Source organism: Thunnus albacares, chromosome 10 (assembly GCF_914725855.1).
Source record: "Thunnus albacares chromosome 10, fThuAlb1.1, whole genome shotgun sequence".
Lineage (NCBI taxonomy): Eukaryota > Metazoa > Chordata > Actinopteri > Scombriformes > Scombridae > Thunnus > Thunnus albacares.
The window spans coordinates 8,977,841-8,995,107 of record NC_058115.1 but is presented as its reverse complement, the minus strand read 5'-3'; the positions used below and the strand labels follow the sequence as shown (position 1 = coordinate 8,995,107).

General features: G+C 38.6%; 4 protein-coding genes across 4 annotated transcripts; 2 read left to right on the top strand and 2 right to left on the bottom strand.

Annotated features, from left to right (window-relative positions):
- Positions 1–478: 478 nt before the first annotated feature.
- her11 (hairy-related 11) lies at positions 479–3,120 on the bottom strand. Its single transcript, XM_044364110.1, has 4 exons — positions 2,308–3,120; positions 1,599–1,694; positions 1,393–1,486; positions 479–1,255 (listed from the first exon to the last, which is right to left on the bottom strand). The coding sequence occupies exons 1-4, from the start codon at positions 2,359–2,361 to the stop codon at positions 573–575; spliced, it is 927 nt and encodes a 308-aa protein (XP_044220045.1). The 5' UTR covers positions 2,362–3,120; the 3' UTR covers positions 479–572.
- A 1,867-nt stretch (positions 3,121–4,987) lies between these two features.
- Positions 4,988–6,558, top strand: her5 (hairy-related 5). Its single transcript, XM_044363776.1, has 3 exons — positions 4,988–5,105; positions 5,212–5,307; positions 5,632–6,558. Exons 1-3 carry the CDS (start codon positions 5,055–5,057, stop codon positions 6,112–6,114), a joined length of 630 nt encoding a protein of 209 aa, XP_044219711.1. The 5' UTR covers positions 4,988–5,054; the 3' UTR covers positions 6,115–6,558.
- Positions 6,559–10,032: 3,474 nt separating this feature from the next.
- On the bottom strand, positions 10,033–12,886 carry pfdn6 (prefoldin subunit 6). Its single transcript, XM_044363628.1, has 4 exons — positions 12,662–12,886; positions 12,403–12,473; positions 12,162–12,286; positions 10,033–10,350 (listed from the first exon to the last, which is right to left on the bottom strand). The coding sequence occupies exons 1-4, from the start codon at positions 12,723–12,725 to the stop codon at positions 10,230–10,232; spliced, it is 381 nt and encodes a 126-aa protein (XP_044219563.1). The 5' UTR covers positions 12,726–12,886; the 3' UTR covers positions 10,033–10,229.
- A 497-nt stretch (positions 12,887–13,383) lies between these two features.
- On the top strand, positions 13,384–16,996 carry mmgt1 (membrane magnesium transporter 1). Its single transcript, XM_044364612.1, has 4 exons — positions 13,384–13,511; positions 13,839–13,891; positions 14,861–14,964; positions 16,092–16,996. The coding sequence occupies exons 1-4, from the start codon at positions 13,433–13,435 to the stop codon at positions 16,246–16,248; spliced, it is 393 nt and encodes a 130-aa protein (XP_044220547.1). The 5' UTR covers positions 13,384–13,432; the 3' UTR covers positions 16,249–16,996.
- Positions 16,997–17,267: the final 271 nt, after the last annotated feature.

The following is a 17,267-nucleotide window of genomic DNA, read 5'->3' as shown; positions in this document are numbered from 1 at the left end:
GTTTTTTGATATAAATTACATCTCCATAATCCAAAAATGAAAGACAGGTTGTCTCTCTAACTGTCCTCCTGTAAGTCTTGGGAATTCAAATCTTGAGTAAATCTTACTGTAGGCCTTTTTGACATGACATAGCTGGAAAATCACAGATGTAATCAATAACATTAACAATGGTTGCATGTTATTAGTTCCACTTGTGTGTGTTCTGCTATGAAGAGTCACAATACCTGCAGTGAAAAAAGGTCACAATGTTACAGCTTATAGCCTCAATTAAACATTTTCTTATTTAATTTAATTCTGCTATTCTTGAAATGTAGTAATTTATTTCTTTTTATGAAAGAGTAAATATCATAATGCTCTTGCAGGTTAATATAAACCCTGTAATGATGAGTGATACTTATACTTTATCAAGTTCAGTTTTATTTACAAGCGAAATACAAAATATAGACAATATTAATATTATATACACTATACACTGCAGGCATGGAAAGGGATCCATCCTTTTACCCTGTTGTTACAGTTAGTTCCCACTGGAGGGCACTACACTTCTTGGATTGTCAGTCTCTGCTTCATCTTCAAAACCAAGGTCTCCACATGAGTGAAGGAACTGATGACCCCTCCCTCTGTGCAGGGTGTGGGGGGGATCTCAGTGTGGTGAGTGGGGGGAAGTGGGCGACTGTGGGCGAGAAAACAACAGGAGCGGGCAGGGTGTGTAGGGTCTGTGGAAGTGTGGAGAAAGAGGTGTTGGAAGACGGAGGTGACAGGCAGGGGGGGAAGGAGAAGTGACAGGCAAATGATGGGAAAGGAGGAGAGGCAGCATATGTGGAGAAAGAGGGGGAAAACCAGGGAGAGGTGGGAGGGGAGAGGGTGTCGTGGCATGGTGTGGAGCAAGACTGAGGCTGAGGCGGGGAGTGGGACAGGAACAGTGACCTGCGGGACTTTACTTTACTTTCAGATGTGTGGATGACAACTGCTGATGCTGCATCTGGCATTTCAGTCATTCTCTGGCTTGATTGTGTAACAGAGGATGAAGAGTCCTGTCCTGGGCTTGTGATGTTCGGCTGTTGATTCTCTGTGTGATCTTTCAGTCTCTCAATCAGGTTCGTCCTCTGTGCCGGGGTTATCTTGTGCATGTAGCTGGCCAGTTGAGCCACACACTGCTGAAAACCTGCACTCTCAATGGTGAGGTGAGAAGGAGCCCTGGACTCTGAGTGATGAAGGCTCACCACAGGAGTCTTCATCTGACCATAAGTTGCATCTGCAATAAGTGAAAAGACACAAGGGTGAGGGATAAAAAACATATGATACTTTGCTGATTTGTTGCTGCAGAATTGGAATTTTTCTAAACATTATTATACATTTTTACAAGATAATTAACTATTTTGTTTGACTAACCATTGCTCAAGTTCTTCCCATCTGTCCACTTCTGAAGATACTCCACAACCAAGTCCAGAATCTCTGCTTTCTCTAGTTTAGGATTCTGCAGCCGCTGTTGATGATCAACGTTGAAATATGGGGAAAAATACATGTCGTTACTGTAAGATTATGGTTTCTGCAAGTACATGTAGTGACTAGATGTGATATTTTTTTATATGACTCACTGGATCCGCTGTATAATTCAACAACATAGTTCTCAGTTCCGCAAGACTTTTATTTATTCGATCTCTTCTCTTCTTTTCCACAGCTGGTTTCAGAATCTAGAAAGAGATAAACAGTGTTGTATGAGCATGATAAAGCTGTGGTCACTCATCAAGGTGTCTCATCTACTTATCACATAGAGTTAGTTTCATTAACTTCTCTGATCAGTAACAAATATACAATATATGCGTTTTTCCAGCTCTAAGTCTTTCTTCTATACGTTGTAAGAGATGCTTTTATGCATGGTTTGTTGATCAGTTACAGTGTATTGAGAAGTTCTGAGTTGCCATGTAAGAAAGTCTTGTAGGTTATCATGTCTGCAGTTACAAATGTTAGTATGTGTCATTAATAAAGGACTTGCCATCAAGTCTGCACTTATAAAAGTTAAAAAGTTTAATGGATTTTGGTCCAGGTGCTCCTCAACTCTTTTCAGGAAGCTCAGAGGTCAAACTGTCTTTTGGAGGAAACTTCCTGATCAAATAAAGAGCTAAAAACACAAAGCACCTTGAAAAGTGGAATTTTTCACAAACTGGAAACCAAAGATCTGTTCTTATTAGATTGTAACTGATCTATAAAGCATCAGTAAATCATTTGAACTTTAAATAAAGCATTATTACATAAACTTTTCAATGTTCATATTATAAAGTGGTACCAAATAAAACAAGTTCTCACCCTTTTTCTGCTCTTGGTATCATCCACAACTGGATTTTGTATTTTCCTGGTCATGGTGCAGTGTTTGGTCCTGACTGAGAGCTGCAGCAATGAAGAAGCCTCCTGACGGCCTGCTGGCGCTTTTAAGAAGACCTCGTGCTGACTCTGATTGGCTGACAGGTGTGAGTGACGACACTTAACCGAAAATGGTTTTATTGTGGGACTTAAACAAAAAAACGAAACTAATGTTCAAATCAGGTCATTTAAATGTCTCTTTATTATGTGAAACCGAAAATTTAAGGCAAAATAAAAAAAAAACCTTCATCAAGTAGGATTATCTCTAGAGCTTTGGGTCAGAAAGTGCAAGAAAGTTTTTTTTATAACTTGTCGATGGTTAATGTATATATAACACTTAAAACATCTTTCAAACAAAATCAAGGTTGCTTGACTTTCTTATATTTGCATATTATATATAAAGCATATATGAAGTAAATAATAAACACGGTGTAATCAGTCACTGTTAATTCACACACCAATTATCACTAATTTAATTTTACGCTAATTGTAAATATTCAACGCTTCCCACAAAATGCAGCCGTGAAGTGAGACTATGGGAAACTATTTCTTTCCCGTGGGAACAGAAATGAAGTGAGAAAGTGAGCAGCCATGGTTTTTATGATGTGTGAGACATCAGCACTTTGCATTAAGTGATGAAAAAGACCAAATGAGAACACACAGAGTGTTGGTCCAAATAAAGAAGATTCTCCTATTTATCCATACGTTTTGATGTATACATATGGGTGAAAACTACATTCATGTAACTAATAAATTAAATATTTTTTTAGTGTGAAACCACAAAGTAGCTAAAAGCCTCATATGGAAACTGAGGGCCAAAGGGAGCAGGTCACGTTTGGCTGCTGATGTGATGAAGTGTGAGGATGATTATTACACCTGAGTGTCAAGTGTGCTGCCTCGGGTCAGCTTCGTACCTGATGTTTACACTTCACACACAAGCTCTTTAAAAAAACAAAAATCAAACCAGTTGTTGACTTCAGTGCACACGTCCCCAAACCTGCAACTGATTTTGACTCTTTTTGTCAGTGTGGCTGATACACCCGAGGAGTCACGATATTAGAAGTGAACGGTCCATTTCTCTGCCAACAAAAGGACACATTTTCACTAATTAGTTTCCATCACAGGCTCAGGCGAGCACATTATAGGACTTATTTATGGGGCGGGTCCACGTGGCTTAAATCCTTTAGACACACACACACACACACACACACACACACACACACACACTTGGTATCCTTTTGGTATCATTAATATTCAGACTTGTTCGCTATGATAATCTTAACATCATATCAGACTTTAACTATACTGACATAATGATCACAACGCTTGGGGACATAATCATACCATAATAAAGTAAGAAAACTACAAAAACACATGAAATATATATATGTTTATCCCTGCTATAGCCACGTTGCCATAGTTTTCTACTTCGTCCTACAAACAGATGCCTAATGTTAGAAATAGCTATTGTTACAAAGCTATGTGGTGGTTTTCTTTGCTCTTCACTGGGCTGCCATAGCTACCAGCAGTGATCTCTGAGCCTCCACTAATCGGCCTCTCTTTGATTTTAAACGGAAGTATCATTGCCTCTGAAAAGCCACTTAATCTCTGCGGGATACCCGTGATCCGATCATCCCAGTGTTATCTCCACACTTTAGCCTATTATGGGGATCAGGGTGACCATAAATGCAGTGCAGAGAGAAAGCTACCCCAAACCCCAAAGCCCAGTCACCTCTCACTTCTCCCTGCATCACTACGAGGCAAAAACAGACGGATTGTGAATATTAAAAAAAAATCAGGATACACGCGCATGATCTTGTCTAATCCACAAGTGTCCTCGTGCAAGTATTTCTGAGGAACCACGCCCACTAAAGACAAACACAACACGAGCCTTTAAGTGTGAATCCAGCAGTTTGGTTCAGGCAGGTATGAGGGTGTGGTGTGGGGGGGGGATGGGGGTCGATGGTTTCAAGTCAATAAGAAGAAAATGTTCCTTCACTAGTTATCTTTCATTCTAGGCTGGTTAGAATTTACTTTCATTTGTAGGAGTATTGTTAGCATTATAGATGGTGTTTGTAGTAAATGTCTGCTCCAAAACCTCCTTAAAATATAATTAAAGTCAAATCAACTGAGGAAAAACAGTCTGTACAATCATTAGACCTCACATTTAACGATCCTCTACAGTACAAACTACTTCCAGTAAAATATAAATTTACCTTCATTGTATTAAGGTGGTGGCTTCAAAGGGAGGTATCTCAAAAGTTTTGCACAATTACACATATCACTGAAACTACTGTATCTGAATAGCTTGATACATTTATTTGGGTGAACTGAACTTTCAACGGATTAAGAAACCCTTAAAAGACCACAAGGCACATCCTATCTCAAGCTTGATGTATCTTATAAATAAAACCCTTATCATCCTCTTGCTAATTCTACAAATCAGATAGAATATACCGTGATATTATTAGTGCAATATATAAATTCATGCATTAGACTTGCAGCAAAGACTTTAAAATGTATGTAATTCAGCTCTTCAGTGTCAGTGTGCCACAGTCAATGAGGGGCGGGTCCAGCAGGGGCGTGGCTGTCTGCAGAGGGATCAATATATTGCAATGTGGACACAAACATGAAACCTACCATTTTCAGTTTGGACTTCATTAAACACGGACAGATGCGAGTCGGCTTTGGCCATGAAAGTCTTAACTTCACCAGCGTCTCATGGACAGAGGACTGTGAGAAGGGTAAGCTGCTGCATTCTGACTATAATGAGGTTTTCTGGTGAAAGATAAATAGTCTAAAATGTTCAGTGTTATTCAGCGTTTTCATTCTCGTGTTTAATTCTTCTAGGTGTCTAAACCTGTGATGGAGAAACGCAGACGGGAGCGGATCAACCACAGTCTGGAGACACTGAGGCTTCTGATGCTGGACCACACCCACAACGAGGTTCGTCTGCGTTATAGTTTGATTTTGGGTTGATCTTGATTCCTAATAGTATTATTATTACTATGATTATTGTTGAAATCAGGAGATATACAGTAAAGCCTCTAAAAGGGACAGAGCTATGGCGGCAGTTTGTTGCAGTTTTAAATCAGGAGCAGGTAGGTGGCAGGGAAACAGTCACACACCAGGTGTGCCAGCTGATTGCAGTTGGGCTGATGATGCCGCAGGCCTACAATGATTGTGAATTAATGCTCACAACTTCAGTTCTTTAGAAGCGCTGTTCAATGAAGGTTTGGTGATTAATTTGTACTTCATTTCTCCTTTTAGAAACTTAAGAATCCGAAGGTGGAGAAGGCAGAGATTCTGGAGAGTGTGGTCCACTTCCTAAAGACAGAGAAGGATGTGGAGAAGGGTCACCACACCGTGAAGAGAGTCCTGTCCAGAGAGCAGAGACCGACCTGCGCCCGCCAGCACAACTACCAGGAGGGCATGACCTCCTGCCTGCTGAGGATTAGCCACTTCATAGCCAGCAAGAGCCAGGACCCGGAGGAGGGCGGCGGGCACGCTTCACTCCCCGAGCCCCAGACGCGCCCCTCTTCTCCCGGGCTCATCCACCACAGGGCGCTGATACCTGCCGGAGACTCAACTGCTCTGTCTCCTCAGCATCTGCCCCAACATCAGCGTCAGCGCGGGGTCTCTCATCCCTACCTTACCCAGAGGACCGAGCTGTGTGACACCAGGACGCTGCTGTCCTCCACAGCTGCCTGCACGAACATCACTGATCCTGTGTGGAGGCCCTGGCCGCAGTGACACACTTTAGATAAGCCAACAGACTGTGTAAATATGTATTTTATTGTACAGCCTGGATTCTTTTGTACAGTGAATATATTTTCCATGAAAACTCTCACAAAACCTATTATGTGGCGTTTTTACTTTTCTTGATGATTTATTTCCATAGTGTCACATAAACGTGTTTTACACGTTCACATAGGCCTATTTTTTTACTTTTTACGTTTTCGGTGTAAATATGAGTCAAAGTGGGCGTGTCCACAAATGTACGTTTTAACACCATTTTATTGTATTGGTGTTGCTGAGACTTGTATGTAAATGCATTATTTGTTTACTCTGTTATTTTTCGATAGGGAGTCTATTTTTGATCTGCTTTGATAAGTCACATCATGACACAATGGAACAAATTTTATAAATGTGTTTGCTGATGTGGTGAATTCAATAAAAAGCCTACAATTTCCCGATCATCTGAGTGGCCAATCTGCTCCGTGAATAGCTTGTACTTGAGCATTTACAGCTGCACTTTTGAAGAAATGGGGGGAACATCTACAAGACAGTTAACACATACTTCATCCAGGCTGGACTGCAGTTATGACACATTTATCTATTGAAATGTTGATGCTGGAGAGCTCGTTGCTTCTATGATCTTTAAGAGTTGCAGAGTGGCCATTCACACACTGTCCAGCATCCAGACTGCTTCTGTAGCAGCCAATCTACAAAACCACAAAACCACTTCACGTCTAAATTCTGCTGGAAATGTTTAGTAAGACAAGTACATTTGTATTGATCTGCCAGAGAGAGCATCCCGGAACCAATCCGATATCAAGTTTAGTAGCACGTGATTTTAATTTATGTTTCATTCATTTTCATTCATTTGTAAATATTAAATAGGCTAATAGCCTATTGTCAAGCATTAAAACAGTCGAGGCCACCAAAATATGCTGCTGTTTGTGCAACTATTTAGCTTGATGAAATGTTTGGATTTTCACTTTATTTCACATAATCTGTATTTCAAAGAAGCATTAGTTGTAATAGTCATACAGTATATGTCTATTCAGTCAGTTTTGGCTGACCAGCAACACGTGCTTAACTATTTTTACCATCTACTCAAACTCTCAGGTGCTGATTTGAGTCTCCAGTGTGTGTGTGTGTGTGTGTGTGTGTGTGAAAAGGCCTCTCAGCCAGCTGCCTCTCATAATGTGAAACCAACATGTCTTTCTTGTCTTTTTTTTTTTTTTTTACATTTTAACAGTTAAAATTACACACTAGTAACATTAATGATTATTGAGTCTCATAAAGCACCAGATGAACAATTCCAGCTTTTTATTGCATATTTGGAGTCAATTTATTTTTTCCTGCCAATAAAAAAACATCTATCAGAATCAGAAATGCGTTTATTCCCAAGTAGGTTTACACAAGATATTTTCCTTGATGTTGTGGTGCATAACAAAACAAAAATATAAGGCAAGAGAAAATGAAACTACCACAGAAATCAGGTAAGTCGTCAGATAAATAGTATAAAATTGAAGGCTACAATAACAAGTAAAAAAATATATATTCTTAGTGAAAAGAGCTGTTGGAGTTTTAAAAAGTAGAGTTACCATCAAGAATTATGTTAATGTACCGTTCATGTTGGATGTGATGGGTTCACAGTATGTGTTGTATGTGCAAATGATTACATTTTTACGTTAAAGTAAATAAAAATAATAGTATATATACTACAGACCCAAAATGAAACCAAGCAATTTCACACTGAGTTATTTGGGGCTGTTGGAGCTCTAAAGTGGTTTTAGGACACTTGAAACCATCTGGATGCTGCAGAGTGTGGACAGTGTGTTAATGGTCGTGTGTTTTTCTACATTTGAATACTGCACTGAAAGCAGCGGACTCCCCTACATCAACATTTCAATGCACAGTTTAATGTGTCATAACTGTTGTCCATCCCGGATCAAGTGTGTTAACAGCCCTGCAGATGGTCCCCTCTCTCTGGAAATGTTTCAGGTAGACAGTTTATCAAACTTTCAGTGGCCTGATCGTTTGGAGTATTTGAAATACACTGTGGTATCTACCTGGATTTGGGGCTGCAGTTGGTCGATACTGATGCTCAATAAATACCTTACAGGACAATAATATGCAGTTATTTGGCGTGTGGCCCCTAAAAACAAAACACCAACCCATCATCACAGGTTAAACCATGGTCATTTCATAAGAAGTTTCGAAATATAATATAAATATATCCCATCATCATCATCTCGTGCAGCCCCATATTTATCTTCTGGCCCTCAGTGGGTCCAGACCCCGGGCTGGTCCCACTGAGCCAGCATTCCTTCAAAGCCTGTTTAACATCTTCTATCAAAGGAGGTGTTAGTCCCGCTGCGCTGCTCTCTGGACAGGATGCTCTTTTGTGCGTTTTGAGGCTTAAACCCCCTGGAGAAAAGTAAATCAATTAAAGTTTGAATCAGATTAGTGTTTCATTCGATGGGCAGCTGTCTCAATGAAGATTAAATGGATCCAATGGCAGAATTTATTGTCAGTGTGAAATAAGGATTAGTCCAATGCGGATATTTTAGGTCACTTGTTTTGGCTTTAGACAAAAAGCGCACGGAAATTAATCTGACCTTAAACTTTACTTGGAAGAAACTGCAAACTGCAGTTTATGGACCTACAGAGAGATGAAGATTTCAACAGTCTAAACACTTCTGCACGTGTTGGTTTTTACCACCACAACAACACGATGGGTTTGTTAGGTGATAAATCACCTTTTGGCCTCATTAACAAACCATTTGATGCCTGTAGTTTATAAGCTACATAACAACACCTGAAATCGTTTTTTTTTTTGTTTTTGTTTTTAAAATATTATACATAATATACCTCTGGAGTTATTTCAAGTTTGTGTAGATGGATGCTATTTTGAAACTTTCTTGAGGATTTATTCCTTATTTCTGCCAGCTTATGTTTGTTGCAACATAAATGAGTTTCATAATTAACCCACACAGATACAGAAATACAGTTTGACTTTAAAGACCATGATGTATTATTTTAAGCTGTATTTGACCAAATGTGTAGGTGATATATCTCCTACAAGTGGCCACGTGTCGGTCAGCTTTACAGCCGGAGTCTTGATGTTAGGGTTTGTTGGCACCCGCGCGCCGTGAGGTGACAGGCTCGTGCGCCAAACAGCTTTGTGACAGTGTTATTATTGTGGTGTCAGTTATTTTTAGCCCACATTCAATACAACCTCCAGCATATTGATGTATAAGCCTCGACTGAAAACAAACGGAAACTTTGGGTACGTTTTTACAAGGAAACAGAATTGAGGCTGAACAATATTCTGTCTTTAATTTGAAGAGCTACAGTTCTTTGTACATTTATTTATAATGTTAGTTAGCTTGGTCAGACTAATTTGACTTAAATGCCAAAACTGTAGGTTCTGCATAATGATGTTAAAATGTCGCTCAAATGTTCGGACGTTTATGTTGTAGCCTTCAGTACAGATAGTTTATTATAAATGAAGTCTATATTGTCTGAAATGATTTTATATGGTTTAGTGAAAATGTAAATATAGGCAGTCATAATCGATATATCAGCCGTTTGGCTTGATTTGGCCGTTGCTATTGAGAAGTTTTGTTTCTTACTCTTGTAAAAGGCTTGTTTTTGATTAGCTATTCATGTTGTCTTAATCCCCTGCTGGTGGTAAACGCGGAAAACAGACTTTAACACACATTCATGAATGTGAACTGTGCTGCACCACTGCCGCAAACTGATGGGCGGGTCAGTGACAGCACAACATCTGTTCCAGTGGTCACCAGACTGCCCCAGTAATTAAAGCAAATGTGCGACAGAAACACACACAGACCTTTTTCTGATATATATTAGTATCTGTGAGTTAAGAGAGAACACTGCTGACACAATGAATAATGAAACTGTTGAAAATGGTAGGACCTTTCATGAAAAACATGTTTATTAGTTACAAGAGAAAAGTCACAGTAATAAAACTGCACATTAATGACAAGATACAAGCAGAATTTACTGGGCATGATGCTGTAGATTTATTCCATAGTACAATACCGACTAAACTCCCTCAGTTTTCTGTATTGGTTCGTGTGTCAGAGCATGCATGCAGCATCATCACTTGGTCAGACTTTTCCAACAGCGAGACCCTGAGCTTTCTGAAACTCCTGCTGTAAACTGGACAAGACTTCTCGGTGCTGTTCAGATTTCTTTTCCATGTCTTTCAGGAGCGTCTCATACCTTTGACTGTCATGGAAAAACAGAGAAAAACAAAAAAGCATAAGATTAACTTATCAGATGTTAATGAAACATTACAATAAAATACATATAACCTAATTAACTTACACAATTTTATATAAAATAAAACATTTTTCATTCCCTGCCATGGCATTGAGAATCTATTTTGTGTAATGATCCATCTCCACAAACCTAATTAGGGGACCAGCATAACAGAAATATTATAAAAACACTGTTATAAAATGTGATACAATTTAACAGCATTGAATTATAAAAACAGGATTTATTGCAGGACTGTTGTATTGGAGTGTAATAGACTTAGCAGGTGAACCTGATAAACTGTAACAGAATTTAGACACTGGACTTTTTTCTTTAAGATTTTCCGTCTCCATTAGTGGCATAAGTAAAAACGATGCACTAACAGTGTTCATGTGTAGACAGAGATGCTGTCAATCATCTATCCACCATACTCTCTAACATGTACTGCTGTTTACAGCTAAGTTGTGTCCCAATACTCATACTTCAGCTGTCATGTTGTTTTCTGAAATCTTTCTGGAGCTGTCACACCTTCATCAGCAAATTATCCTAATTTTTTTGTACTGTTGTTTTTAGTGTGCATACTGACAGTTTTGAGTATACCTCATTTTGTCACGTTCTAGTCTCTAGTAAAATACGTCAGTGAACTGTAGTAGACCCTCACTGCAGTCTATTACAGAAACATCTCCCCACTTCTCCTTCACCATTACCACAGCATGTACATTTTTACAAAACACAGAGTGAAGGTACCTGAGCAATGATCATAAATGACCTTTACCAAAATCAGGCTGAACATGGATTTTTCTGTACAGTATGCTATAGGACTGCACAATTAATCAAAATAAGCTCACAATTTTGATTCAGGCCTGTTGCGTTTGTATTGGCGTGGAGATCCACTGTATCCAAACAAGCACTCTTTATTTCTTCCTGTACTGCATCAGCAAATGACAAGTGTGCATTGCTCGATGTGACAAACTGAGCACAAGAAGAGCTGAGTAGGTCATCGATGTAAATACATCTAACGTGTGTGAGAGACAGTAGAGTAACACAAAGTGAGAGAAAAAGCTTCTCAGGTACAACAAAAATATTTTAAGAGTGGCAAAAACACGGTGATGGTGAGGAAGAAGAAATATATTTATCCAACCCCAGTTCTGACAAATATGCCTCTCAAAAGCACCGGCAATAATTTGCAAGTGAAAGCAACACTGCAAATGTGCACAACCACCTGAAAGGTTAGAAAAAGGCCAGGAACACTTCAGGAGAAAGTCTGAGTTGATCAACCACTCAAACATCCACAAGTGGGGAATTAACACACTATGTATAGATTACGACTTATTATTCGAGTTAGATAAAGATATGGCTCTGTTCATTACTGCAAAACAAGGAATTAAAGCTTTGCTTGACAAATGCTACTGAAAGTCTTAAAGCAACTGTTACTCAGCAGATTTATGGTGAAGCTGAACTATGAAATCATACATGAGTCTGACAGTCTGTTTTGATCAGTAATTACTTTACAGACTGTGAGGATCCCTACATGAAAATATTATTATTATTATAATTTTGATTAGAATTGTGCAGTCCTAATACGCCGCTGCTCTTCTACCATTAATAAATATCAAACGTTGTGCTCTGTAAGGGGCAGTAAATTGCAGTGTGTCTTTTTGTGCACACCACACACTTTTGAGATGTAAAACACATTTCCTGTGCAGGTTGAGGTCCCATAGCTTCAGTGAACAGGATGTAGAACATGACTATTATGCTGGTCCATAGCTTGAGTGACTCACATTTCTCCATTAATATACTCCAGCCTTTTTGCGACTGTGGCTTTGGCCTCATCAAGGTCTTGCTTCACTAAAACGGGGCCAATAAGCTTATAAACTGTGTTTGTGCTGTCCAGTAGATCCATCTCCTGTGAACACAAACAGAGGGAGAGAAAGATGTAAAGCTTAACTCTGCATTTATTCAAAATGAAAGGGGCTAATAACACTGACTCCAGTCAAAAAACAGGTTTTTAGAAGGAGTTACCTCTTTGACAATGTTGTTCTCTGTCAGCTGCGTCTCCAGCTTCTGTCTGGCTGACATGCTCTTGCTAACATCTGGACAGGAAGACAACACACAGTGATTACACGTATTTTTAAAAGGATGTAATGGAAGTGCGAACATAAATAACAGTTTAAATGTAAAGGAAATATCTCAATGTATGACTGACGGTCCTAATATGGTCAGTTAGCACGCCACAACATGGCACAATATGAGAAACCATGCAAAGCTAACTAGCACATACCTTTCTGCATCTGCGTATATTTTTCTAATTCCGCTTTCAGTTTCTTTTGAATGGCCTCTGCCATGTTTGCTTCTAGTTGGGGAAAAAAGTACTAAAGACTGAGTAAATATACCGAAGAACAAATAAGTAGCTGGCTAAATGTGGTAGATGAGAGCTCTGGTGGCTAACAGGAAATGGCTGCGGCTAGAGAGGAAGTTACGTCGGGTGTCTCTTCAAAGTAAGAGCCTCCGCTACATTATGGTTTTATCCTGGGTGTATTGGGATTTATTCATGTGCTAATAACAATAATAATAATAATAATAATAATAATAATAATAATAATAATAATAATAATAATAATAATAATAATAGTTACGTTATGAGATCATGTGACGATTTCACAAACCAATAAACGGTCACAAAATACCGTTCAAATTAAATACGTTCTTGTTGGATTCATCCGGTTAGTTATTTCTTTATACTGACAACAGTCAAACTCAAAAACAGTAATATATAAATAAGTTTGAAGAACAAAAAGAGGAAACTATAAAAGTGCCAGTTGATTCAGTTATGACATTAAAACATTCTGTAAAGGGATTGTACAAGAAGCTTTCGACGTCGAATAAAAGCTAAATAATACATGTAAAAATGCCGACTAATGTCACTTAATTATTAATCTGTACCCTTTATTTATTTATTTGTTTATGTGATTTTTTTCCGCTGTCATGGTTGCGGCTGTTTACGACAGCGTTTTACGACACTGCACGGAGCTCCTCGTCACCCTGGTTCAAGATGGCCTCGTCGTTCTGGAAAGGTGTCGTCGGTGTCGGACTCTTTGCCTTAGCTCATGCAGCTTTCTCAGCGGCACAACGTGAGTGTCGTTAGAGGGGGTGAAGGCACAGGTGTCGGTATCTGTGTCTATCACCGGGGAGGGGGCTCCGCTGTCACCGGGCGGGCTGATAAAACAGCAGATTGGGCCTCGCGGTCCTACGGCCAGCTAACGAGATGCTAACGCAGTTTAGCATCTTTATCTGCAATTAATGTCACAGTATCATTTGCTACTTATAACGCCTGCTATGACTTGTATAATGTTAAAACGTAAAAACGGTAACGTGTTGATCAACCTGTCCTCGATGCTTTCCTTTGTCACTGTTTAAAGGTGTAACCGCTAAAATAATCTGTAATCTTGTCCCATCAGATCGATCATACATGCGACTCACAGAGAAGGAAAACGAAACACTACCAATCGACGTGAGTCAATTTCATCCCTGTAATGTTTATTTCTAGCCTCTGTACTCTTATCAAACTGGACTCAACATCTCTCATCCCTCTTTTAATCTCTTCACTGGTCACTTTAATTTATATCACTACACTGGACTTTGCATTGTACATTTTATATATTTTAACGTTTATTTGTATAGGGACAAGTAAATAGCATGAACTTAATGCACACACCACCACAGCATTTATAGCCTGAGCTAGTTTGCTATGCCTGTCCCTAGACAGGCTTTTAAAATGCATATGAAACTGCACCAGATTCAACAATACATACACATACATTTAAGAAGGGCACACATTCATTATTCATTAGCCGGTGAACAAAACAGTTAATTTTGCACTCTGCATTTAAGCACAAAACACGAGACTCAACAATACATATACATACATTACAACATGAAACTCAACTACAAAGTACATATAAAGCAGCACAAAACACAAACATACCATAAAGTTTCATAAAACAACATGCAGCAGATCAATCATGATTACATGACTGATATCTCTGTAAAAGTTTGAGTTTAAAATGTTCTCAGTCATGATCCACATCACATCCAACCTCCACTGTTACATAATTTAATTCTTTTTTGCACATGTTACATTTAATTTTTTCACTTGTCACCTTCATATATTTCATACACTTCACACACGCACAGTCTATATTTCCTTTGTATAAAGTTTTATATCCCATTTCACAACTATAATTATTCCATTCTGTAAATAGATTTCACATTTTTGATTTAATTTTAATATTACCATGTTCATGTCATTATAATTATTACCTTACTTGTGTTCTATTTTTATTCTTCTATGTTGTGTTTGTGGGAGCAAACACCAAGACACATTCTTTGTCTGCTGTATACTTTGCTAATTAACTTATTCTGATTCTTTGTACATCAAAGAAGTGTCCACTCTTTACCAATGTCTGTTCTCTTATTGCAGATTGTATTACAGACCTTATTATCGTTTGTCATGACCTGTTACGGTATCGTCCACATTGCTGGAGAGTTCAAAGACATGGATGCCTCCTCAGAGCTGAAAAACAAGTAAGTTAAGATTCACTGCAGCACCTTAATCCCTTGATAATGTGGTTGTTTGTGTCCTCTGCCACAGGGGAAGCTTGTCACCTCAACATTTATAGTAACAACACTGTTACAATTCCCACAGACACACACTAAAGAACCCTCCGCTGCTGTTAGAGAATACATCTGTTACTTTAGTAGCCTGCATACTGTAAAAGTCACATGCAGCTTGATTTCATACACCTGTACATACTCTACATATGTCAACAGCAGACACTCTGGACAGAAAAGATTGATAATATGAGCGCACTGAAGGAATATTCTAACAAAAAACAACAAACAATTAAGTGCAGAGTTTCAGATTTCATCACCTTATTCTATCTGCCCAAATGATTTGCATCAACTGTTTTTAAATCATTAAGATATAAAGAGAAAGACTAGTGATCAAACCAAAATAGCTTGGTTTCCTAAAGCTATTTTATATACAGTATGAGATTAATAACTGCATCACCACATGACGTGGTGGCAGTTTGGATTTTCTGACAAAAACTCAGGCACTTCTCAGTGCCCACCATGACACATAGAAGCGAGCTTTGCCCAATTGGTAGGAAAAATGAAAAAAGGGACAAGTTCTTTCTATTTGTCAGCTCCAGTAGTCTATAAAATGTCAGAAAATAGTGAAAAATGTCCATCACGCTAAAGTTACAATGATAAAAAATTGTACAATTTTATATTTGACAAGCTGTGATAATAGAATGTTTGATAAACGACTAGAACAATTACTCAATTATCTAACTGTTGGAAATTAATAATCAACTGACCAATTGACTGACCAGCTGTTTCAGCACTGGATGACCCACAATATTGTGATGTAACACACACAATATTGATGAGAGTGTAAGGATTTTAATATCAAAGAGTTTTTCTATTATTACTCCTAGTTTTTCAAAGGGGAAGATTTAAACATAATAGGAGTGTAAAGATACGTGACCTGCCATTCTAACAGAAGTTAGTCACGTCTGACACGTGCAGTCTAATACACCTGCTGTGATATGACAACTTAAGACAACTTCCTGTTTGTCTCTTTGAAAGCAGAAGAATATTTTTGCAGTGGTTGTATTTTCATAACTTTTTTCTTTCTTTTTTCCCAGAACATTTGATACACTGAGGAATCACCCATCTTTTTACCTTTTCAATCACCGGGGTCGGATGCTATTCCGCTCGCCGGAGGAAGAGCCCTCCTCCGTACGCAACCAGCAAGCTCTTCCCAACCCCATACGGCTACGCAAGCTGGAGCATTTGCACTGAGACTGGCCTTTCCTGCCTGTAACATTATCAACGTCAGATAAGATTTTTTTTTTTTTTTTTTTTTTTTTTTTGTTAGACAGAGCGGGCAAAGTGAGAATTCCTCTTCCTCTACTTTAATTTGTATTTGTACATAAACTAATATGCTGTCTAAACATGCATCTCTGTCCATAAAAGTGGTCACCACCATATTCAACATTGACTGTGCCAACCCTTCAGTTTTTCAAGCAGATTTGTTTGTATATACAGTATGTAAATGCTTTGGAGTCTTAAGATACAGAGACATCTGCCATTGTTGTCCCTTCTGAACTGAATCGGGATACTGCTGTCCTTTGTACTGTATATCCTCTTTATGAGGGGCATAAAAACGCCTGTTTCATTACTGTTTCATTTCAACCACACATCAGTCTTCAGCAGCCGTCTGGGCAAAATGCAGTTTAGAGTCAACTGAAAAGAGTTTGTTTGTATGAACTGAGGACCCTTTATTTCCTTGATGATTTCCTGGAAGCATAAAGCTCATCTATACATCCTGTATTCAATAAAGAGGTTTGATTTATGTCACAAGAAATCAGCTCAAGGCGAGATGTTAGAACAGAAAACATTAGACCACTGTTCTAATGATGCTGTGAACACTACGGTGAAGTAGAAAGTAATGGTACATTTATTTGGGTGAAGTTTATTTTTCCTTCATTTTACATTTTGTTAAGATTCAACAGATTGTTTTTAATTTAATAAAAGCATACTGATTTTACAAGGGTGTCAGAACCTTTTTTCCCCCTTATAGCTTATTTTGGGAGTGGGAATATTGCCTCTGCTAGATAAGTGAGTAATCTCTCCTGAGAGCTGGAGGGACTGTTAAAGAAAGGGGTGGTGGGGGCTCATTGAATGTGATGAAACTGGTTGCTAGTGCTATCACCAATTAAAATCCTCTTTCTGTGTTTAAAAGTTCTTAAAAAAAACAGTTATGACTTTGCAGATATGTATCTGACCTTTGATGTTGCTTGACTGCTGCATCATAAAAG